This window comes from Talpa europaea (genome assembly GCF_964194135.1).
Source record: "Talpa europaea genome assembly, chromosome: 10".
Classification (NCBI taxonomy): domain Eukaryota; kingdom Metazoa; phylum Chordata; class Mammalia; order Eulipotyphla; family Talpidae; genus Talpa; species Talpa europaea.
In genome coordinates this window covers 52,498,027-52,522,322 of record NC_140077.1, presented here as the reverse complement: position 1 = coordinate 52,522,322, position 24,296 = coordinate 52,498,027, and the positions used below count along the sequence as shown (strand labels likewise).

The window sequence follows — 24,296 nt, the reverse complement described above, 5'->3', positions numbered from 1 at the left end:
TGAAAACTGTAACATTACAGTGTCAGTCACATGGAACCACTACCTGGATACAGTTGATTCCAGCCCTTCCATAAGGACACAGGAAGCTGATAGTGCAAAGAGGAGTAAATGAAAGTGGGAGCCACAAGGGAAAGAACTGAGACGCCACTCCAGGAAAGAGAAAGAGCTGGGCCAACAGGACAAAGCAGAGGTAAGTCAATGATGGCAAAGATGATGGGGAAAGGCAGACACAAGGTGGGGGGGAGTCAGCAATGGCCAAGTCTTGCCGCAGTGTCTCTGTTCAGTCCAACACCTCAGAAGTTCCTCCAAGTTAATCCTTAAATAAGGAAGAATATGGGATACTATTGGCAAGACTACTCTAAGGATTTCCCTGAAGGTCAGGACTACAGACCTGGTTCCCCTGGAAATAAGTCAGCCCAGAATAGTTGTCTCTGAATGACAGGGCAGAATAAGCCAGGCCTGGGTCAGGTCTGAAAATAGCTCAGAGTTTCCTTGCTGTGCAGTTCACTCACCTCGGAAGGAGGAGCAATGCTCAGAGAAATAAGCAGGGTTTTCTCTTTGATCATATTGGCTATATGATGCCCTTGCTAACATTGACTAGAAAAGTTAGCTAAAATTAAATGAGTCATGCACACTATTCTGACTGGGGGAGAAACTGGTAGAAAAGCAAGGTCACATTATCTCAATTCAGAAAACCATACCAGAAAAACACCCAATGGCATGCTGCAGTGGTCCAGCACACAGGAACACCACCTTGGAGATAAAGCTCTCAGAGAACAATGTTATGTAGCCCAGCATCCATTTATCCACCTTCGGATAACAGGATTCCCAAATCCAAAGTGGGAGATACAGTCTTCTTTGAGAAAATCAACTTATTCCAAACCCCAAGGTCATAGAGACTGGCTTAGGGTTGGTTTAGATATCCTAAATGAGTTTCAAATATGATCCTTTTTGGAGCTACAAAGGAAGAATTATTTCTGCTAAATGGTAGACAGAATTCTAAAGATGAGCCCCAAGATTCCTGTTCCCTGGTCAGTCAATTAAACTAGGATTTGCAGATGTAAATAAAATTTCAACTCAGCAGACAAAAAGATTATTTGCATGGGCCTGACTCAATAGAATGCATCCTTTAAAACCAAGGAGTTTCTTGCAGATGGTAACAGAAGACAGAGAGACATCAAAGCACCGAGGATGTGGTACACTATGGCTGACAAAAAGATAAAGAAGCCACATGTAGGAAATGTGGGAAGCCTCTAGAAGCTAAGAATTGTCACTCACTGAGAACTGGCAAGGAAATCTGGGCCGCAATCTAACAATAAGTAACTAAGTTCAGACAACAATCTCAATAAGCTTAGATGCAGTCTCTTCTCCAGAACCCCCAAAAGAGACTATCATGGACAATGCCTTGATTTCAATTTTGTGAGATCTTGAGCAGAAACTGAATTTTGTCCACCCAGATTTATGACCAATGTACCTATGAGCAAATAAATTAGTATTTGAAAACACTAAGCTTTTGGTTATTTGTTATGCTCTAATAGACAATGAATACACACTGGAATTACTTAGCTAAAAAAATCCATAAGGAGGAATCAACCAAAAGATAAAGCCAATATAGGAAACAGAACCAAGAGATGGAAAGAGGTGGAATTTATGACAATCCTAGGATCTAGTCATGCATGGAGCCTACCCTAATCCTATACTTTCAGCTACATGAGTCAGGATAATCCTGTTATTATTAAAGCTAGAATGAACTGACCATTAGTCACAAAGACAAAATGCCAGATGCTGTTAAAAAAAAAAAATCCCCAATCAATCCTGAACTAAGGCTCTATCCTGTGGACTGGGTTCAATAATAGAATATAGCTATCTATTCCTACAGAAATACCATCCAGTCAACTCAAAGGTCTAAAGAAGCCTCTTACTATATCTCTTTCTTCCAAAATTAAAACAATTTTAAAAGAGAAAAAAATCTCAAATAGTAAGTGCCATTTTGAGATCTGATATAGTTTAATGCCAAAGTATTTATATGTTAAACTATAACAATCAAACCCTTAACATGGAGACACATACACAAACACACTCATATATGGTCTAAAAGGAACATTGCAAATGTGGAAATTGATCTGCTTTTTACAAAATTAAAGTATTGGAAGATTCTTTATAGACTTTAAAGAGGAAAATGTATCTTTAATGTTGAGGCTAATGGTGAGCTATTACCACTAGCATAATTCAATAAATAAGAATAAATAATGTTAATAAAAGATGAATTTTTCATATTGGATAAATGATCTCTTTCTTGGCCAGCTAAACAAAAACACATGGCCCTTTGCAGAGTAAGAACTATGATGACAAAACCAAGGTTTCTTCTTGTTATTATTATTGAGCATTTGTTATGTGCTAATACTACATCTCTCTCTTAAAAACATAGAGCCTTCCAGAAAATTCTAATGGCATTCTTAAGGGATTGTTGCTTTGTGGTAAAATAGAGCATAAGGCTGATTCTAATTTCACTTTGAGTCCTTTGCTTCCTCTAATTCGTCACCTATCAGTGAAGGTAAGGATACCACACACAAATGTGGAAATGTCCCAGCTATTTTTGATAAAGTTAAAATAAACTTCAAAGCAGCCACACAAGAACAACACATCTCTGAGGTGCCCTGTAGGATCAGTTAATACCTAAAATATTTCAATTCTATTCTGTAAACTTAAAAGAACTTATAATGGTGTCCTCAGAATAGAACTGTACTAACATTTGTTCCATTAAAAAAGATGCTAATTATCCTCTTGGTCTAAGCAGTCATGAAGGGAGCACAAAATGGTTTCAGAAAACTTGTGAGTGTTGGCCTATTTCAGACTTACTAATTTTTATTGATTATTGGGTAAATGGCATTCTCATGAAGCAACAAATACGAATAGAAATTCTTCCAACTTCAAAAACTATTTCTTTTTTCTGCTCTCAGAGTGAGAACGGTGGGGGGGTAGCAAGATGAGAAAGGCAGTGTTAGGTCATGCTCTTCTATTCTGTGACTAGGATGTCCCTTAGTTGTGTAACTCAGTGACTTCAACTTGGAAGTCACTCCTCCATCAGTGGTTCCTTCTATATTTAGTAACTCTAAAATTAGACTGATAACGATTCTAATATCTGGCCCCATAATTCTTCACAACTTTCAACTACAATACCACTTCCATTCAGCTATGGCTGATGATCTTAGAAGTTTGCCATAAAGTTCTAGGATCTCAAACCTTCTAAAATCAACCCTCATTTTTTCCATTATACCCTAGAAGTAAACTTAGTCTATCCTCTAACTTATATTAATATTCTAGATTCCTCTATATTCTAATGATCAACCATTCCACTTACACCTTTATCTAGTGGCCATTTGATTCTGGGGACACAAAAGAAGCAAGAAATATTTCCCTCAACAGCCCCTTAAGACTAGCCACTTTGAAATCTTCACATTGACTAGAGTTGTGGGTGAAAGACTGATAGAGCATTCACTCATTTTCTCATTTCAACACTGAGTATCTGCTTCTCTGTGCTTGACACAACTCTCTTGGATAAACTTATACGGCAAGACCTCTTTTTCAGATTTATAATCTTGTTCTTTAGAAGAGAATAAACCATAGATTGGTCTATGCCATGACAAGACAGTTTCATAGCCAATAAGTCCAGGAGAGAAGGAAAATAAGGAATGCATGTAAGGGGAACCAAAGACAAATTTATCTTTCAGGTCCAGTTTACTTGAGGCTGATCTTACTCTAGAACCTTAAACTTCCAGGTGAAAAATTAAATTGAATCAAATTCTTTTTCACTCAGTCAGTACTTGCTTGGCATAGAAGTTAGGTGCAAAATACCCTCAAAGTTATTTTTTTATCGAATAAAAAAATAATTTTTTTTTCTGTTTTTTTGTTTGTTTGTTTTGAGATGGCCTTTTCCTTCGGTAGCACAAGACATAAGGGTTAGATGGGGCAAGTACAATGGCAGAAACTAGACAGAAATCTCAAATTGATCCAGTGCTTCTGTTTGTTCCTTAGGATAATGGTATTATTTTAATCGTCAAGAGACATCAATTCTTCACTCTTGATTGTACAGCCTCGCTCTCATGTAAAGTTGATTATCATGTCAAACATAAGCACAGATGTCATTTTTATAACACTGTTTATTTAGTATTTTCTCTCCATATCAGGCATTCCGTGATTGGCTTTGAGAAGGTTTTATGCCTGAACAATTCTGGGACAATGTGCCTCACCCTATCCCTGATGAAACCAATGACTAAATGTTGCAAGCCCTAGGTGAAAAGAGGCTAAACCTGAGAGGACTTAACCCACTTCAAAAACTGAGAACATAAAGTTTACAAATGAGAACATAAAGGAAGTTGATGGGATGCCTTATATATGTAATGTGGCATTTGGGAAAAAATTGTTTGAAAACCCAATATGTCATGTTGTTTCAGAGAAAGAGAGATCCATTAGTTTTTTTTTTTTTTTTTAATACACTTTTTTTTTTTAACTGAAACCAGGACTGGGATCTATTAGGTTTTAGGATATAGAAAGGGGAAACAGTTTTTTTCCCAATTTTGTCCTTTATGCATCTTTTTGATCCATTGATTGTTAATTATATGGACATGGGAGAATCACTAAGACCAAAGATTAAAGCAGATGAAACATTGACAGATCTGAAATGTAGGATATTTTCCATATAGGAACTAGGAGATCCCAACAAATAAAATCCTGTGTCACACATGTATCACCATTTGGCAATAGGAGACCACAGGTCAAGTACAAGCTTAGGGAACAAACTAGAGCTGAGCCCCATCTATCTGTGACAAAGTCAGTGGAATTAAAAAGTTCAAAAAGAAGTGAAAGATCAGATTTAAAATTGGGGGAAAGTATAAAGCACATATGTAAGCATCTTAAAGTTGGAAACATCTGAAAAATATTTGTGGATCAGGTTTCTAATGAGGCTTAGGAGACTTTTTCTCCCTCTAGACTTGCAAATTGGAGTAGAAGAGAGAAGATATGGAATCGGTGGGTTCCTTTTAGAGAACTATTAATCTGGGGATAGGATGGTGGTACATAAATAAAAGAAAGGAAGAAATCAATGAAGAGTGCTAACATAACAAAAAATTCTATGTTACATTTCCATTCAGAGATTGAAGGAATACTCCTGTAAAAAGTCAGCTGCACAAATAGACCAAACAGCTCATAAACAAATTGCAATTCTTACAAAGAAAGACAATTAATAAGAACTGATCCCATTTATAAAAAGCAGAAACAACTATACAGTGGGTTACAGGAAGGAGCATGAAACTATAAGTAATGCCAAACTTGCATGAATCTCATAAACATAATAATGACCAAATGGAGACAGACACAAGACTGCATACAGTTAATTTACAAAAAGCTCAGAAATAGACAAAATAAATCTACAGAATCTGAAAAGAAGTATTCTTTAAAAAAAAAATTATTTATTTATTTATACATGCACTGGGTACGGTCAGAAGCACGGGAGGGTGAGAGAATTCACCAGAGCCAGAGTGGGGAACAGAACAGGCAGACTAACAAAGTACACTGCTGAGAGGAGCAGTGGGCACGGCAGGAGAAGTCTGTCATGCCATGTGGGACCCTCGCAGGTGGCCGGGGATCAAACCAGCGCTGCAGAGGCTGTGGGCAGCTTTGCAGCCCAGCGCTCAACCGCTGCGCCACCAGGGGAGGCCCTGAAAAGAAGTATTCTTTATTGGGGAACAGTGATAGGAAGGAATTATAAACAGGAATCTAATGGATGTTGGTAATGTTCTGCTTCTCGATCTAGGTTACATAGTTTCTGAGAATTAATCTAGCTGTACATTTATGATATATGCACTTTTATATATTTTTTTCTATTTCCATTAAAATATTAAAGCAGTGTTTCCCATCTGTGTTCCAGAGGACTATGTTGGCTAAAGAAAGGTTATTAGGGAATTCTTTCATGAAAGATTTTGGTTTTTCTTAAGTTTGGAAAATGCTTAGAAAGACCCATTTAAACACACTAAGGCCTCACTTAACATCACCGTTATGTTCTTGAAAGTGTGGCCTTAAGCAAAACTATGTAACACAAAACCATACAAGAGTTAAGTCCTAGTGGCATATTTCTGGTCACAAAACATCTCCAAACTTCTAAACACAGACCCCCAAAACTTCTCGTGTTAAACAATAATTTGTATTCATTCATTCATTTTCCAACCTGCTTACTCTAGTTCAGCGTTGCCTATTCCATCAACTGAGGGCACAAGTCAGACACCAATGCTGGACAGGATGCCCTTCCATCACAGGACACACTCAGCTGCCCATCCACACTCACTCACTCACTCATCTTATATTCACCAGTAAACCTAATGTACACATCTTTGGGATGTGGGAGGAAACTGGAATACCCAGAGAAAACCCACACAAACATGTGGAGACCATGAAAATTCCAGACAATGGTTCCAGACAGGAATCAATCCCCTACCCCTATTCCCCTATTAACATTATAACAAAATGATAGTGAATGACCTTTAGGTTATTCAAGTATCTGCTGTACATTCTCACTTTACAGAAAGTCTCCATCAATGAGTTTGAAGACATTAACTATCCCTGTACAACCCTGGATCATTCAAGGGTTGAAACCCATTCAAGGTCTCTTGAAACCCAAACTTTGGTCACAAGAGAAATCTGCATGAAAGCTGTGGATCTGCACATACAGTTTACCCCTTGACTGGAACAAAACCACTTGTGTGCACACATTCACTGTTACTAGCCAGCCTGGATCAGCAGCAAGAGTGCATACAGTTAAATTTACAAAAAGCTCAAAAATAGGCAAAAAGCTCAAAAATAGACAGAAATATTCTTTATCAGGGAACAGTGATAGGAAGGAATTACAAACAGGAATCTAATGGATGTTGGTAATGTTCTGCTTCTCGATCTAGGTTCTCATGGAAGAGCGCACACTACACATATGGTGCTGGCTGCTCATTTAGAGGCACATTTCCAGTCAGCACCCTTGCACCCATGTAATCCCAGAGCAGTAAGCTGGCACATTTCATGGAATTAGTAAATATAATAGAATAAAGGCATCAGAAAAGAGGATTTGCAAATAGAGCTTTTTTGAAAATGTGATTTCAGAATGCTCAAGTAATCTCAGCATGCTCACAGGTTTCCAGTTCACAGATCAGAATCTCTCCCAAATGCTTCAAGCCTATCACAAGTTGACTCCTATAATCACTTCCTTTTTCTTCTAGTCACTGATGTCAAAACAAATCAGTACTTCTTTACAACCATCATTGTGCTTATACACAGGGCGGGGAGGGGGGCGCAGGCAGCAAACAGCTGTGTCCATTGATTTAGGCTCATGCCTCTTTTCTCTTAAACTCCTTTTCATTCTTGTTACTGTGAGTGAGATTGTGATGTTGAAAGTTGTCTTTGCACAGGAAAAAAAATGTGTTATTATCTTTAGGACATTTTTCCCAATTTCAACTTGGTTTAATCAGGCAGTTAGTTTATCTTTTGGCTATTCATTTCTGCCAACTTCTAAAGGGAAAAGAAAGACAATCACCTGAACTCAAATAATTTTGGGGGTGGGAGGGGGAGGAGAGATGCATCTTCAAATGACATTTTGCCTTGAAACTCGTTATTTCTCTTCCTGGCATCTGAGCATCATCATTCCTTGTGATGTTCAGCTTGGTTTGGAAAATAGGCATCAATAAAAAGCATACTACATTGCAAACACTCAATTATATCATGCTACATGGCTGACAGTGAGCATGATTATATTTGAGACTGCAAAAGTCAATAGAAAAAATACAGAGAGAGAGAAGAAGAGAAAATAAAGAGGAAATTTTACAAACGCAACTGTCACAACCAGGGTTATACAATCCTAAAGTAAAGTAGAAAAATAATTTAACAAAATGACTACTGGACTTGGTTTAGGTCCAAGACATAATGAGCAATATTGCAAAAAAGAAAAAAAAATCTTAAACATATTTGCTCCAGAATGAGGAAAAATATTAGCCAAGAACTACAGTGAGACAAGTACACTTCAGAGCAGAACACTTAAAATTTTGGTGAGAAAGAATTCCTTGTACTAGAGAAAAGAATAAATTTTGAGATTGGCTAGTTCATATTTTCATAACCAGCAATGATTGCACCTACCTCATTTAAGTCCTGCTGACTTTCAAAAGCATCCTTTGGCCAGATGACAGACCTCTGGTCTATTCTATAAGACACAAAGAAAAATTATCTCCACTTAAAAGAAACCATTCAACAATGCGCATTTGAAACTTGTAGCTACAAACCTGTTCATAGCCCTATTAAAATTCTTAAACAGTGTCCCATAGCCCACAGAATAAAATCCAGACTACTGGCAATGGTCTGAAACATATCACAGTATTTGAACCCTACAACCTCCTGCCCTCACCTCCTGTCATTCTCCCTCTTGTCCACTATACTATAGTCTCTCTGGCCTCTGCATTTCTCAAACATACAGTGGTAGTTTCTTGGCCAACCTTCACACATGCTGTCCCTGACTGCAAGACTCTTCCCCCAGATCTTCATAAAGCTTAGCACATAAGCATCAGCTCAGTTCTTATGTGACCTCCCAGCAAGGTTTTGCTGATGTCTCTAAGTAGACAGCCCTCCCCCTCAGTCTTCATTGCACTGTCCCACTGTCCTCAGAGTCTGTCCTTAGTGCTTATCATTATCTGAAATAATATTGATTTGCATTTCCACACTACAGTGTAAGTTCCAAAAAATCAATGACTATGTCTATTTCCTTAACTGTGGAATCTTTAGTACTTAGGACAAATTTAATTGTTTTTTAGGCATTAAAAAAAAATTGTTTTGGGGGCCTCCCTGATGGCACAGGCAGTTGAGTGCAGTGCTGTGAAGCTGTCCCCTCTGCATTGTGGGTTTGATCCCTGCCAGCCTCTGAGCAACCCACATGGCGAGCAGACCTCTCTTGTCTTCGCTTGCTGCTCCCCTCAGCAGTGTATTTCGTCAGTCTGCCTGTTCTGTTCCCGCTCTTTCTCTGGTGAATCCTCTCACCCTCCTGCACATTTGGCCTATACCCCGGCTCTTGTATAAATAAATAAAATCTTTAAAAATATTGTTTTGGGGGCCTCCCCTGTGGCACAGCGGTTGAGCACTGGGCTGCGAAGCTGCCCGCAGCCTCTGCAGCTCCGGTTCGATCCCTGGCCACCAGCGAGGATCCCACATGGCGCGCAGACCTCTCCTGCCGCGCCCGCTACTCCCCTCAGCAGTGAATTTTGTCATTCTGCCTGTTCTGTTTCCTGCTCTGGCTCTGGTGAATTCTCTCACCCTCCCGCGCTTCTGACTGTACCCAGTGCTTGTATAAAATAAATAAATAAATCTTTAAAAAAAATGTTTTGAATGAGTGAATGATGTTATAGAAAGATGTCATTTGTTCACTGAAGATAGTTTTTGGAAATTCCATCCTACCTTTTAACTAACACAAATGTTAAAATAATTGCTGTGTAATATGGTGAAGCTGGGTTTTGCCACTACATAGTTCCCAATAGATGAAAAGGAACTTAAAAGTAAATCGACTTGGAATCCATTTGGGGGGAGTTTTTTTTTTAAAGGTTTTTCATTTAAAAAAACAAACTTCCACTACTGGCAGACGCTTAGCTCCAAATCATGATTTGTCAAATGGTTCAATGGTATCTATTACATAACATTCAAGTTTTTCTGTAGCAATTTGCATACTATTATATAATTAAGATATTGAATTATAGTTATTATCCTGATTTAAAAAAGGGCCTGCTATGTTAATGAATAATAGATCTAGCCAGTGTTAAGTCACTTATATAAAGATTTATTTTGGGACATATTATTTACAGTTATTATTCTTCCTCACTGTGAACCAAGCATAAATGTTTTCTGAATGGTCAATAAGAGTTATGATTTCTAAAAGTTAGGATGCACATTTAGAAATGCCATGAATCTCACTTCAAAATATTCTTTTAAAAGCAAAATACTTTCGGGCCTCCCCGGTGGCGCAGCGGTTGAGCGCTGGGTTGCGAAGCTGCCCGCGGCCTCTGCGGCGCCGGTTCGATCCCCGGCTGCTCCCCGGCCACCGGAGGAGGGTCCCACATGGCGCGCAGACCTCTCCTGCCGCCCGCTGCTCCCCTCAGCAGTGTACTTCGGTCCTTCTGCCTGCTCTGCTCCCTGCTCTGGCTCTGGTGAATTCTCTCACCCTCCCGCGCTTCTGACTGTACCCAGTGCATGTATAAACAAAACAAACAAACAGACCAGCAAACAAATAAATAAAGCATGCCTCTATACAAAAAAAAAAAAAAAAAAAAAAAAGCAAAATACTTTCAGTCCACAGGTATTCCTAAGGAGATGGTAAAACAAAATTGTGACAGTCACATTGAAGGCTACCATGTCTGTGCCAACTGGCATTTCCCTCCTTGGGTGGAGAGACAATTCGAAAGGTCAACCAGGAGCTCAGGAGAAGTTATTCATGAGAGGGAAGAAAGTGAGGAAGGTGACCATGGGCACATGCAACTATGGCTATCAATTCCCTAGCCACAAACAGTGATTTTAGTCCTTCCCAAAACAAAAAATGTCTCTCCCACAAAATGGGAGAAGTCCTCTTGGGGATGGAAATGAGCCAGTCCAGTCTAGTAACATCTAAAACTTTGGCTCATAATTTGTCTGCAACCTTGAGTTGATTACCAGTTGAATATCTATAGAGTTACAGTCACACAAGAAAAACAAAGTGAGTACTTTAATGGAAAAAATATTTGCTAGTTTATACTTTTCAACCATAAATTTCTTGAGGGTTTTGGCACCAGCACAGGTTAAGACAAACAAATAGCAAACATGGATGGAAAAGCAGAAATACACTTTTTTAAAAACATTATTATATTATTGAGATGCAGAGATACTCATACAAATATAATCACATGACCTTCGAGGAAAGGTATTTGTAATCTCTAAGTAAACCTCCAAATCAAGTTTAAGAACAGTGGTCTAAGCATCAAAGATACTTTAATTTGACAATCTTCTGAATATCTCCTATGTGCCTGCTAGTAGGGGGATACTAGTCAATAAGCAAAGTCTAGGTCCTAAGAGTCTCACAGTCCAGTGGAATCTCAAGTGAAAGATAAAACAAATTAATACCCAGCTTTGGGGCTATTTCAGTAAGTGAAGGATCAGGGCCTAGGAGTCGATATTAGAACAAGGGAGAATTAGGAAAGCGCAAACAGATAAGAGGATTTTGAAGAACAAAAACAATCAAAAAGTAGTGTTGGGTATACATTGAAATTACGGAGTAAGAGATGGAGTAATCACAATTATTTCAAACTTTTATGGCTGTGACAAGAAAACTGACAGATGGTTCTTCTAAAGGAGATAGAAATATGTGTAATCTTGGTTGGGAGAGTGGGCAGCTAGCATAGGGGCAATTCGTGAATCTAGATTTAGATGTGCGAAGGTTGAGATAAGGCGGAAATAGGGAAGTGGAAATACTTGAGCAGGGCTCCCCCAGAACTGGACCCTCTACAATGAGCTCAGTAGAGTAAGGGCAGTGATAGCAACCATGACACACAGCGGTCATGAGTTTTGCATCCATTTTTGTTTGCCGTGTGCGCAGAGCCCAGCATGGTACATGCCACAAGGCACATGCTTAGTACATGCCTTTCAGATGGCTGTATTAAGAGACAGAGGAAACCAAAGAGAGGGAACAAGAATGACCTTTTGATCCACCCATCACTTAATAGGTTGTATCTTTAAGCAAGATATTATTCTCTCTAAAGCCACAGTTTCTTCATCTACAGTAAAGATAAAGCCACTTCACCATCTAATTTGTGATGTGAAGGAGAGTTTATGAATGATGCTAATTACTCACTCATGTTGGCTATATTAAAATAACAAGGATTCTATAATCATATACAAAATGCCAAAATAGAATTCTATCATGGCAATTAATGGTATATTTTATTAATAATAATTATTGAAATGTGAATAAATAAGCTGGAAGAGATAAAAGTTGGGACAGCCTTACTCAGGACCAGAGAACAGGTCCTGAATTTGGCCAGTTAGGAGACAGAAGGAAGATAAACCATGAATAAAATAAAGATACATTGCTGAGTATTTAAAAAGCAAAGCAGAATACAGAAAAGAAAGAAGTTACTAGAAAGAAGCGGGTTGAGAAGAACTTAATTTACCAGGCCATGCTATGCTAGGCTGGAAAGGCAGGCAGTTTATTTACATTATTTCATTTAATCCTCATGGTAACCATGTGATATAGCATTATTACACCTGTGTGACCTAATAGGAGATAGGGCAATTAAATAACTTTATTTCTTCATTAAATAAATATTAAATACCAACCACATGCCAGCTTGTAGGTGCTAGGAACAAAGCAGCAAATAAAGTCTCTGCCTTTGTAGGACTTACATTCTTGTGGAAAGAGAGAACCTAAAAAAAATATGCCAGACTAATAGTGTAGCAGATCCTAAGTATTATGGAGGACAAGAAAGCCAGTGCAGGGTGTGCAAGAGAAAAGCCCAAGTTCACACTGTTGGAAAATCTCAAAGTCACTTGGAGTTCATGGGGATGGAAGTGGGAGTAAGAGGCCACTGGAATGAAACAGATAAAGGTGATGGCAGGAGGGGAAACAAGAAGATGGTTCTCACGAGAGAAGTTTAGCAAACAAGATGAGAATTAGAACAGCAGCTAGGTGTTCCAAGTTCCTTTCTTTTAAAGATCTTTTAAATTGCTGCTTGCACCACTGCCTGGAAGCAAGGAAATAAAAAAATGAGTCACACAGAAACACTCTCTCCAATTCCTTTACCTCTCTTCATCCAAAACAACAGGAGAGTAGCCATCACATCTCTATCAAAACATGCTTCTGGAAGAGACAATGATGAGTAGGCCAGTCAGAGCTCTCAGGCAATGCCACCACAACCCTGCCCTCTAGTCCAGGCCCAGGTGAGGAAATGCACCCTGTGCGCCTAAGTCCCATTAGGGTTCTTAGCACCGCACAGGGTGTGATGCCTGCAAAAAACAGTACTGTGGCCACCACTGTTACTGGTAACCATTATCACTGCTGTTGCCATGACAGAATTCCAATGAAATCATTTCTCAACAGAAAAATGCAAAACGTAAATTACATGCTAACATTTAAAGAGTTTTTTCCTGAACTACAAAATCATGGGTGGCCCATTCAAATGCAACTTTGCTAAAAATTGCTGGTATTCCCACATTGCGAAACCCTAAAGCATGGGCTAAGCTAGTCCATAGGTTATGCTGCAGTGGCCTTCCCTCAGGAGGTATACTGGCATGCAAAACGGCAAAACCAACAAAGCATGAAGATATTTTTCTTGACCTAAGGCTAGTGTCAAACCACAGATGTAACAACGTATGAAGCAGTTCGTTAGTGCAGGATTTTTAATTTGTATCAACATTTCAATTATCTATAATTAAAAGAGCAGGTCAAAGTGTTTCCTATCTCAGTGAAAAAGCTTTTCCATCTAGCCAGCTGTTTCTCCAAGACATCTGAGAGTTATCTGACACTCTCCTTTCCCTCAACCAATAGCCAATCTATTACCCAAGTCCTTCAATTTTTTATCCCAGATAACTTTGGCATCGGCCCCCTTCTTCCTACCTTCACTGAAACCACCTTATGCTTTCTGGACTGCCCTCTCTGGTCCAACTAATTTGCCTTCACCCCCCCCAAACCATTCTCCTCACAACACTTTGAAAAAAAAAAATATTCTTTAGTTTTTGTTTTTTTTCTTTTTATTTATATATATTTTTTACATCATGTTCATTTTTAAACAATGTCTGCTTTCTTTTCTCAGGTGTAGTCCCCTCAGAATTTCCTTCCCCAATGCACCCGTGCACCATCACCATAATCCTCTGTGCTCCTCCCTGCCCCCCTCTGCTCCTTCTCCTTCCTCCTCCCCTGCAGGATGTTTCTGGTTTATAATTGTTTGTTTTTGTTTTGTTAAAAAAAAAAACCCAGCATTTTTAAAGCATCCTATGACACGCTGAAGGACTGAGCATCTGTCCAACTCTTCAACCTCAACTCCCATCAATCTCCCTCCCTGTGCTCTCACTGCACTGACATCCTTCAGTTCCTTAGATCCACTGTGTTCCTTCCCACCTCCCCATGTGCTTTCCTGGGCCTGTATTGCTCTCCCCTCTCTACTTCTCTCCAAATTAACTCATTCATCCTTTGGATTGCATTTAGCTCCTGATCAGGTCTCCCTTTTGCATGATCTTACTGTATTCTGATATCCGGCTTCTGCTGTGGAGCACATCTCAGTCCCTAATGCTATATTTGCATAATTATCAGATTGCCTCTTTCTCGTGATGGTAAGCTCTATGAGGCAGCCAAATGAATGTTTAACATTTTATCTCTAGGACTAATTCTGGCATTAGGCGCATAGTAGGCACTCATGTTTGTTGAAAAGGAATTGTTCTTGGGTCATGGGCAGCTGCTAATTCAGGTAAATTCCTGAGTGTGTGCAATGATCATGTTAAAACTCATGCTCCCTCCTCCACCTGCAGCAGGCCAGCAGGACTTGCAGCATGAGGTGGCTCATTCTGAAAAGCAATATTTTTCCCCAGACCTGCTAAAGATTAGCCAGTGGGGCTTTCTAATCTACACTTTGGAAAACTTGGGCAGAGAGTAAAAGGAGAGTATCCAGCACACTTCCTAGTGCATCGCAGAGAGTCAGAACATTAAAGCTGAACAGTGCCTACCATGGATCACATTCTAAGAGTCCAAGATACTCCAACCACATCAAGTGTTGATCCTTTATATTAGAAAGCAACAGGGGAGGCACTCATGTATACCTGGAAGAATGCTGGCTGGCTGTGTGACTGCTGCTTCCTGAAACTCTTTTGAAAACAAAAGGTATATCCCAAGAGGACAACCTTCTGAGCAAAACATTCTTTATGTATAAACAATAGCTCTATATGCAGACACAGAGACGATGCCAATAAATTCCAGTAATATTAGCAACAATAATAATCCTCAATACCAGTAAAGATCAGGTTCCCTTCTCTGGGAAAGGACATTATTTTATTGGTTTTTACCAAAGTACTATGTTAAAGGACTTAGGTCAAATACTGAACTTTAAACTTTATTTATTTTTTTAAAGATTTATTTATTTATACAAGAACTGGGGTACAGGCCAGCTGTGGGGGAGGGTGACAGGATTCACCAGAGACAGAATAGGCAGACTGACAAAATACACTGCTGAGGGGAGCAGTGGGCAAGACAGGAGAGGTCTGTTTTGCCATGTAGGACTCTGGCCGGTCGGGATTGAACAGGCGCTGCAGAGGCTGCGGACAGCTTCACAGTGCGGTGCTCAACCGCCTGCGCCACCAGGGGAGGCCCTGAGCTTCAAACTTTAAAGAAATGGAGACCCAGTTTAAAATGACTCCTCAAGGGACCACTGACAGAAAACAGAATTAGAAGCCAACAAATGTTCGTCAACTATCTATTTGTGCAGGTCAATGAACTCCTCTAGAGGAAGAAGGATGCCCTGTTCATGAGCAGAGCATGGATTCATCATAACCTGCTTTCCCACCTCCCACCTTATTCTCAGAAGATTAGACTCAACCAGTGTTATTAAAGAGTCTTAACCCCACACATACTGAATTGGAATTTCCAGAGAAGTAGGTTGCTAACATGTATTCAACAAACATGCTAGAGGATTCCCAGTTGGGAAGTATAACTCTGAAAATCCAGGTGTAACAAAAACTAAGAGCAAACCAATGGCTAAAGGGCACAGGTAGGGGACTTCTGTGAGAACAGAGCCCTGGCCTCTCAGGGGACACATTTCTGAAAGGCTATATACCGAGAGGCTGTATGAGAAACTACAAATACAAGATCACCCAGGACACTGGAATAGATACCACTTTTCACAAAAACTCATGGGGCTGAAACTGAGCCCCCAAACAGCCAGATCCATGCCAATTCTCAGACAATGGTGAGCCAGGGAAACTTCAAGATATGGGGAGAGAGAAAAGGTGGGAGAGTACTCATCTTGTAGGGCAAACACCCCATGAACAAAAAATAAACAGTTTGGTATAGGACCTTGAGGGTAAAGGATCTTCTAGCAGCGGAAGTCCTAATAATGCTCTCATAAATAATGATGATAGCAGTGCCTGGGTTGCTGAGCAGGTGACAAAGCACTTTGCTTGCATCATCTCATTTATTCCATTCACTTAATAAATAATTGCTAGACACCTGCTCTCCGTGCCAGGTAGGCCTCACCCAGGAGACAGTGTTGTAGACAGTTGTACTCTCTCTCAGTATCTCCCCTCGAGTATCAAGTTTCTTCATTTTTCTGTCTCAAGGTTTTTACAAAGCAAAGCTGCTCCTTCAGCTCAGAAGTGAGAGAGTTATTGCTCTAGAGTTATCTCCTCTCTTAGTCAACAGTAAAGGGATTGTGTGGATACACACTGAAAACCTCAATTTTCAGAGGGATATCATCTGAGGAGTCTCTATGTGATTCCTCAGTGGCCCCAGGGAATCTCTAATGGGCAATAGTGGTAACCTCAGCTGTGCACCTGCTGTGGACTCCTTCTCCTTCCTGGAATCACCTCCCTAGGCCTCCTATTAGGCTCTCCTTTCAGGAGGAACCAAACATAAGAAATTAAGCGATGTGACAAAACAGACAAAATCTGTGTATGTATGGAATTGGGGAGAGAGGTAATAGACATAATTCTGCAATTGAAAATTTAGTTCAGAAACAGATATGGTGAAGGGCACAGGACATTACAAGTGGTATACAAGGGGTGCTAATTTAAATGACAGGTCAATACTTGATGAATATTAAATACTAATTACATTAGGAACGGTGATACCCAATCTTCCAACATTCTTCTTAATTATGAATCAGGATAGCTCTAGGAGTGAAAAAGGCACAGAGCACTTGATTGGAAATAAACAAGCCTAAGTACTACCTGTTCCTAATTAAGGGTTTTGTTTCTTTCCCAAAAGGAAAGTCTTTCACTTGTCCCCTTTCCTCTGTCTTCATTGCCACCCTCACCTCCCATATGGATGTAGTAAGCTTGAAAATGTCTCTGCTTCCCATAACACACACTACCCAGAGTGGTCTCTGTAAAATGTAAATCTGAGAAAGTTACTCTCCTGTTTATAACTTCTAATGACTTCCGTTTGGACTTGGATAGAATCCACGCCTGGCTACCAGACCTGTGCAGTCTGGTGATTGCCAGGTTTTCTAAAGCCATCTATTCTCTCTTTGTAGAACTTGTGTATTGAGTAAACCAGCACCTCTGGTTCTGCTGTAGTGCTGGTTTATAGTAAGAAATAAGTATTTAGCCCTTGTCCCATTCATGGCATAGAGCTCCTAAAACCTTTGGGATTTCTAAGTGATGAACACCATAAAGGTACATTTCATTTTGGGCCAAACCTAAGGATGGGGGCTAGTTGCCAGGAGAACCAACTTTGTGATTAAAGGGTTGCAATTCTCAGTCCCAACCCTCCTGACCTCAAGGGAAGGAGAGAGGTGCTGGAAGCTAATTCACCACTGACGGCCAATGATTTAATCAACCATGTCTGTATAGTGGAGCCTCCATAAAAACCCCAAAGTATAAAGTTGAGAGTGCTTCTGTGTTGTTGAGCACAGGAGCATTCATGGAGAATGGTGTGTTATACCTGCCAAACTTTCTCCATACCTTGCTCTATGCAGCTCTTCTTTTTTTTTTTTTTTAAAGATTTATTTATTTATACAAGAACTAATGTACATCAGAGGCACAGGAAGGTGAGAGAATTCACCAGAGACAGTGCAGGGGGCAGAACAGGCAGACGGACTGAAGACACTGCTGAGGGGAGCAGCGAGCGAGACAGGAGAGGTCTGCCATGCCATCTGGGTTTCTCCTTGGCTGGCTGGGAATTGAACCCCACTGCAGAGGCTGCAGACAGCTTCACAGAGTGGCGCTCAACCCTCTGCACCACCACAGAGGCCCTATGCACAGAGGCCCTGAGTGTTGTCATGCTATAATAAACTACTAATCTAGTAAGTAAAATGTTTGAGTCCTATGAGCTACTCTAGCAAATCAATCAAACCCGGAGGGTTATGGGAAACCCTGATGTATAGCCAATTAATCAGACACGCATTATGGAACTGTGATTGGCAGGGGGCAGTCTTATAGGACTGAACTCTTGTGGGATCTGACAGTATCTCCAGTTAGATGGTGTCAGAACTGAGTTCAACTATAGGACACCCAGCTGGTATTAGAGAATTGCCTAGTGGTGTGCAGAACTCACCCGCACATAACCCGCCCATCAGAACTGGGAGCAGAATAGGGCCAATTTTCCTCCAGAAAAAGTTTGTGTTAAGATTCTCATTCTCATTCCACTTTAAAGCAAACAACAAATCCTATACATGCCTTCAACACAAAACCATCCTTACGGATGGGGTCTTGGCACAATGTGAGTAAAACTTGGATCAGTGTCCATCTGAGGGAAAAAGGGTGAGTTAATGAGCAGAGAGGCAAGTCAGGGAAACACTAGTTCCCTTCATGTTTTTGTCTCATGAAGGCTGACCTTTTTGCAAATTACCTTAGAGGTGGTTCTTCCCCCATCAGTTCCAACTTCTGCCCAGGTCCCCAAGTCACTCCAGCACTATACTGATATTTCTGCCCAGCACTTTTCATTTTCAAACCACTTCTGAAAACAACCTTCCTTTTCCTAAGGGAATCAGTGCTCAGCATACACATCCCAGGGGCTCTAGAAAGTGTGTTTGGATTGATTCAATAGGCTGGGTGTGGCCAAACTTGTTTGCTTATGTTTGTGTTCAATTCAATGAAGACTTTGTAGAAAAACACTTTCAAATCTGACCTTACTCTAACTTCCACCCTTTCGGAAACCCTTCTCTTGGACACCTTCCCCATTTGAATGAGCCTTGGAATTTCCTTTGTCCCTGGCATCCACAGGTTAACAGGGTTCCCTTGGTAGGAACTCTATGCTAATGGACCCTGAGAGGCTTATGCTGCTCAAAGTATATGAAGAGATTTTCTTCTGCTGTTACTCACAGAGTAAAACATTCAAAGAGGTATCTAGAACACAAATTCTGGTTTAAAGCATGACCAGACCTTCTAAAAATCACCTTTAATATTTTCATTATAGTCCCAACTGGTCCAAACCATAAAAGTCACAGGTAACTTTAAAGGTTCCCAGAGCTAACAAAAAATATATACTCTCTCCTAACACTCTATTATTCCTAACTACCTTACACAAAGATATGACAGTTCAAAAAACGCTTATTTTAATGTGATTGTAAAGACCTTAACAAATTAACTGTGGGTCCATGTTCTGTGCAGTGCCTATTATTTTTTCATTTATAAACAATTTCCCAAATTTCAAATGTAACAGGGTCTACACAGGGGGAAATATTGGAAATCAAAACCACAAAGAATATTTTTTAAATCACCCCCAGTCATCCTACCTAAAAGTTACCACCAACAAAATACTGGTTTATGTTTTCCAGTATTTGTTTCTGTGTACAATTCTATTTTAAACAAAAATAAGATCATATTGTAATATTGTTGTGTAATTGCTATTTTCCCCATCTATAAATAGATCATGAACATGTGCCCATGTTAATACTTTTGTAAAAAACAATAAAAACAAAAACAAAAACAAAAAAACATAGCTTTAAATATCCATCATGCAGATTAGCATTTTTTAAGGGGAAGATTAGGAGTTAGTAAGCCCCCTAAGGAGCATTTAGAAAATTGGGGGCTATTTTGTGATTGGCACAGAGTCTGGAGGTACCACTGGCATTCTGTGAACTAAAGTCAAAGATGCCAGAGCCGTGGGAAGTGTGGGCCAGTTCCATCAACACAGCAGGACTGCCACATGTCCTCTGGGAATGTTACAACCAGAGGCACTCATCCCTCAGTACAATTTGAACTAGTAAACTATGAGGGTTAGTGGATAAAATATAAACAAATATTTAGAATATACAAGTATGAAGGAAGATATTGAATTGAATTGTCTCAAATACTGTACCCAGAGGTCCTATCCTATGATTCCATCACATTCAGAAATTTAGCCATGTGACTTTCTCTCTAGTTCTCTCAAGTTATAAATTGTTCATTATATTCTCTGCTGCCATGGTCAGATAAAAATTTATATCCCATGTCTCATTTCAGTTAATCATTTCAAATCTTATGCCTAAACAGCTTTCATCATCGCTCACAAAACAAGGAACTACAATGGTTACACATTAAAATATATACAAATACAAATCCTAGAAGCTATCAAAATATCAAATGCTTTGGAGTTAAATGAATGATATCACTACAGAATGGAATAATTCATAGTCATTAATATTTTAGAATATTTTTCTGGTTAAATACAATATTAAGACAAACAAGTTACACAGAAATGTGTGTTTCAGATTTTATACATTTCACGTATATGTGAAAATATATGTACAATAATAAATGTAAAAAATTCACAGTACCATTATATGTGGCATGCATGTGTGTATGTACACTTGTGCAGACTATTTAACATAAGTCTTGTAAGGGAATAATCCTGTTGATGAACTGAAACAAAAACACTGGAGTAGCCACTGCCGCACTGGGAAGATGAAGAGTAAGTTAAAGAATAGCCTCATTCCCTTGGCCTCGGAAACAATGAACACTTAACCAGCTGGCCAAAGTTCTAAATTAGGGATAAGTTTATACACTGTCTGTTATAATTATTATTAAAATTTCCCTCTTAAATCTATTCCATGTTAGGCCAAAAAGCTTTTCAAGATGCTGAGATAGTAAGGATGGTTTCTTACTTGAACGCCTAGAAATATTTCCAACACTGGGAAATAACAAAACCAAAGTTTGTGAAACATGTTTCTAATAGAAAATTGCATGTTAGAGTATTTGTTATGAAAAATACAATTTGTTAACTTTAGCCATAAATTAACTCAACAGCCATGTGATAATTAACCCACGACTTTATTACTCAGCCTCTGTGAAAAGATTATGTAGTCAGAATGCATTCTGAACTAGTTTTATACTCTGGCATGAAATAGTGCTTTTAACAGATTCTAATTCTAATACATCAGGAAGCCCTTCTCATACACAATTCTTTTTTATGCCAACATGAAAACAATAACAAAAACACTTTTAAAATATACACTATAATGGTGATAATGGTTTTATCTAGGTGGTTACGTCTACAAGAAATTATTTTCTTGGAATTTTCTATATTTACCAATATATCTGTGTTTCACTTTCTTTATTGTTATTTTTTGAATGAGAAAAGAGGATAAAGGTCTCCCTTTTATCTTTATGCCTAACCAGTGTCCAGAGAAAAGGCTATCAACTTATCAAATGACCAAGGGCAAACCCCCTTTTAAAAGAAAGAGGGTCTTATTGCCAGAATAATTAAATATAGACTGATTCAGTAGTTCAAAGCTTTCGTGTATGATTTTTTGTTACTCTGCAGCAAGGGGGAATATTATTTTTCATCAGTGACTATAAGAGTAATAAGTCATTCCATGTCTAATCCTTTGAACATCTAGACTGTTGAGCATTTTCAATGTTGGAGCCAGAATGGGCCTTGGAAATTCTCTGGCCTAAATTCCTGCGAGGGGAGCAGATTCAGGGATTTCAGTGAAGTTAACCAATGTCACCTGATAGATACAATAGATGACCCTGCATTTCTTAATTTAAATGTTCTTTTCAGTCTACCAGATTTTATTTTCTGTACTGTGGAGCTGAAGGCAGGATGCAGAGGTGGTTTGGAGATGGTGGGGGTGAACACTGAAGGACTGCCTTTGGTATGTGACCCCTATATTACCCAACCATATACCAGACTCTCAAAACATTGTCAGGACAAGCTTTTATTTTTTAAATCATTACCCTACTCATGCCCATCCCCCCCTTAAAAAATTTGAGCTATGAGCACATAAATGAGAAAGAACATGCTAACAACATGTACTCCTGGTCTGGTAGAGTCCACAGTTCAAGAAAGCAGAGCATGTTTTCTGTATTATTAAAATTCTCTGGATGGTCAGTCTCTTACTAGATCTTTCTCTTTTTAGCAGCTCTCATTAAAACTCTGCTTTACTTCTATGAATTACATTTAAATAATAAACAATTAGCTATTAAGACACACAGGAGTTGTCGCAAAAACAAAAGATGAAAGGACCTGTCTCCCGCGAAAAAGTTGTAGCCAACAAAACTTCCTCTTTCCATAAAGCAACAAAGCTTCTCTTTCATATGGAATGCTGCAAATATAGTTCTAACCATCAATGGCCATTATCCTTGCTAATACCCCAATCTTTAACTCCCTGTAAGTGGGGACTTTCAGATGAAGAGACTAATGAACTCCACTTTGCAAATGAAACCACCAACTTAATTAGTAGTAGCACAATGCTATGGAATAGCTCCCATTTATACAGACACAGTTTTTAATGACATTAAAGGTTTAATGCTGTCATAAATTTTAATACAGTATCTTAAACACAAGTGAGCTAATCACTCTCAAAAGTAAATTTACATAGCGGGTAAGAAATCCCCGACTTCATTAGTATTCTCTACATTCATAAATTCACTTTTGTCATATCTAAGGGTTTACAGTAATGGCACTGGCATACGCTATAAAAATCAATCAAACTGATGCATATTCATCAAGTGGCTCCTCTAAACAGATTGATGGTGCTTGTCTAGGTTCTATTACCAGGGAAGTGAGGTCTTAGCATATCACAACTTTTCTGGATATCAAAGTATAAAATGAAAGTTGATGAAAAGATTACGAAGGCTTCATTCTTGCTCTAACTATACACAGTTCTATAATTTTACATATTTTGAAAAACTCCCAAGTATTGAGGAGCATGCCAGAGTAGTATAATATATAACCCTTCCACAGAGATGCACTGAAAATCCAAGTTAAAATATAAACAAGTCATCTCTGCAAAGGAGACAATTAAGACTTTATGAGCCATCACCTTATTAGGGCTTAGTGCCAGGCAGCTTGAGTCCCCAAGAAGAGCAGTTGCTGGGGAAGAAAAGGATTGAAGCAGGCATTATAAATCAAATACCTAAAAGAGCCTGGCAAAGAATGTAAGTCAAGTCAATGAGGAGATCTGAAGGGGAACTGTGAAAATTAGAGAGGTTCTCCTTAGCTCCAGCTAATAATTGCCTCTTAAGAATGTAGCCCGTGGGGTTTCTACACCTTCAGATTATTCTGATTTTTAAATATTAAATCAAAGTTTTTGAAAACACTGTATGAGTCAAATATACGTGTTGATACTGTACATAGACACAGACATATAAATATTTATATAGCTAAACACACACACACAGATATACTAGATATACCTGCAAGACACCAAGTGTGAGCTCTCTGATGTGGGGGGAATTGTACTGCCAAGGGATATAATGTAGCAATGAGGAGAACACAGGGAATGGGAGAAAGAGTATAATGAAAGGATCAAGGGGGCTAAAATGGTATCTGTTTGCTCTGTTCAGAGAATTCCTTACAGCAAGCAAATGCATAGGTAAGAGGAGATCAAGAGAGTAGTTTCATACCACATATAGTCCTAAATACTGTCTGTAATTGTGATATATGTTTTAGAGGTTTTCCCTGGGAAAAGAAAGGTATATGTGTGTGTACTAGGAGTAATAATGTCCTCATCCCTTGTGTCCCTCCCCCACAGGATTCTGCAGATGTAAATTAAGGACCTTGAAATGGAGAGATTATTATGGAATATCTAAGTCACCCCCATCTAATCACAGGAATTCATAGGAAATCCTTTCTGGATAGGATCAAAGGGAAATATACCTGTAGAATGCTCAGAAAAATGCAACATTGCTTACTTTGGGGAAAAGGCTATGTTAAGCCAAGGAATGCAGGCAGCCTCTGGCAGCTGGAAAAGACAAGAAAATGAACAGACTCTCCCCTAGAGTCTGTAGAAAGGAATAAAAGTCTGTCCTTGATTTTAAACTAGTGAGGTTTATGGTGGACATGATATAGAACTATAAATTAATTAAGTCTGCACTGTTTAAAGTCACAGCTTTGCCTTTTTTATAGTAGCAACATGAAAACAATGTCACCTATATAAATCCAAACTTTGGCAAAAACATTCATAAGCCTTCCTGAAAACCATTCACAGACACAATAAAGGCTCTTGATATTAGAAGGAGCCAAAGACACAGAAGACACAGGTTCTGAGAACTGAAGGTATGAAACTGTTTTTCCTTGTCATGCCCACCCCATGGCACAATCAGCTCAAAAATATCACTTCTACAAGGAT

The 24,296-nt window shown here is 39.1% G+C and overlaps 1 protein-coding gene across 4 annotated transcripts in view; it reads right to left on the bottom strand.

Moving 5' to 3' along the window:
• Positions 1-24,296, bottom strand: part of FAM13C (family with sequence similarity 13 member C) — a gene marked incomplete at both ends in the record, with an annotated part of 113,303 nt that overhangs the window by 45,773 nt on the left and 43,234 nt on the right. For all 4 annotated transcript variants that reach the window (XM_084246291.1, XM_084246292.1, XM_084246293.1 and 1 more), the window contains one exon: positions 8,170-8,233. In XM_084246291.1, coding sequence (XP_084102417.1) covers positions 8,170-8,233 — 64 coding nt within the window. The remainder of the gene's footprint in view (positions 1-8,169; positions 8,234-24,296) is intronic.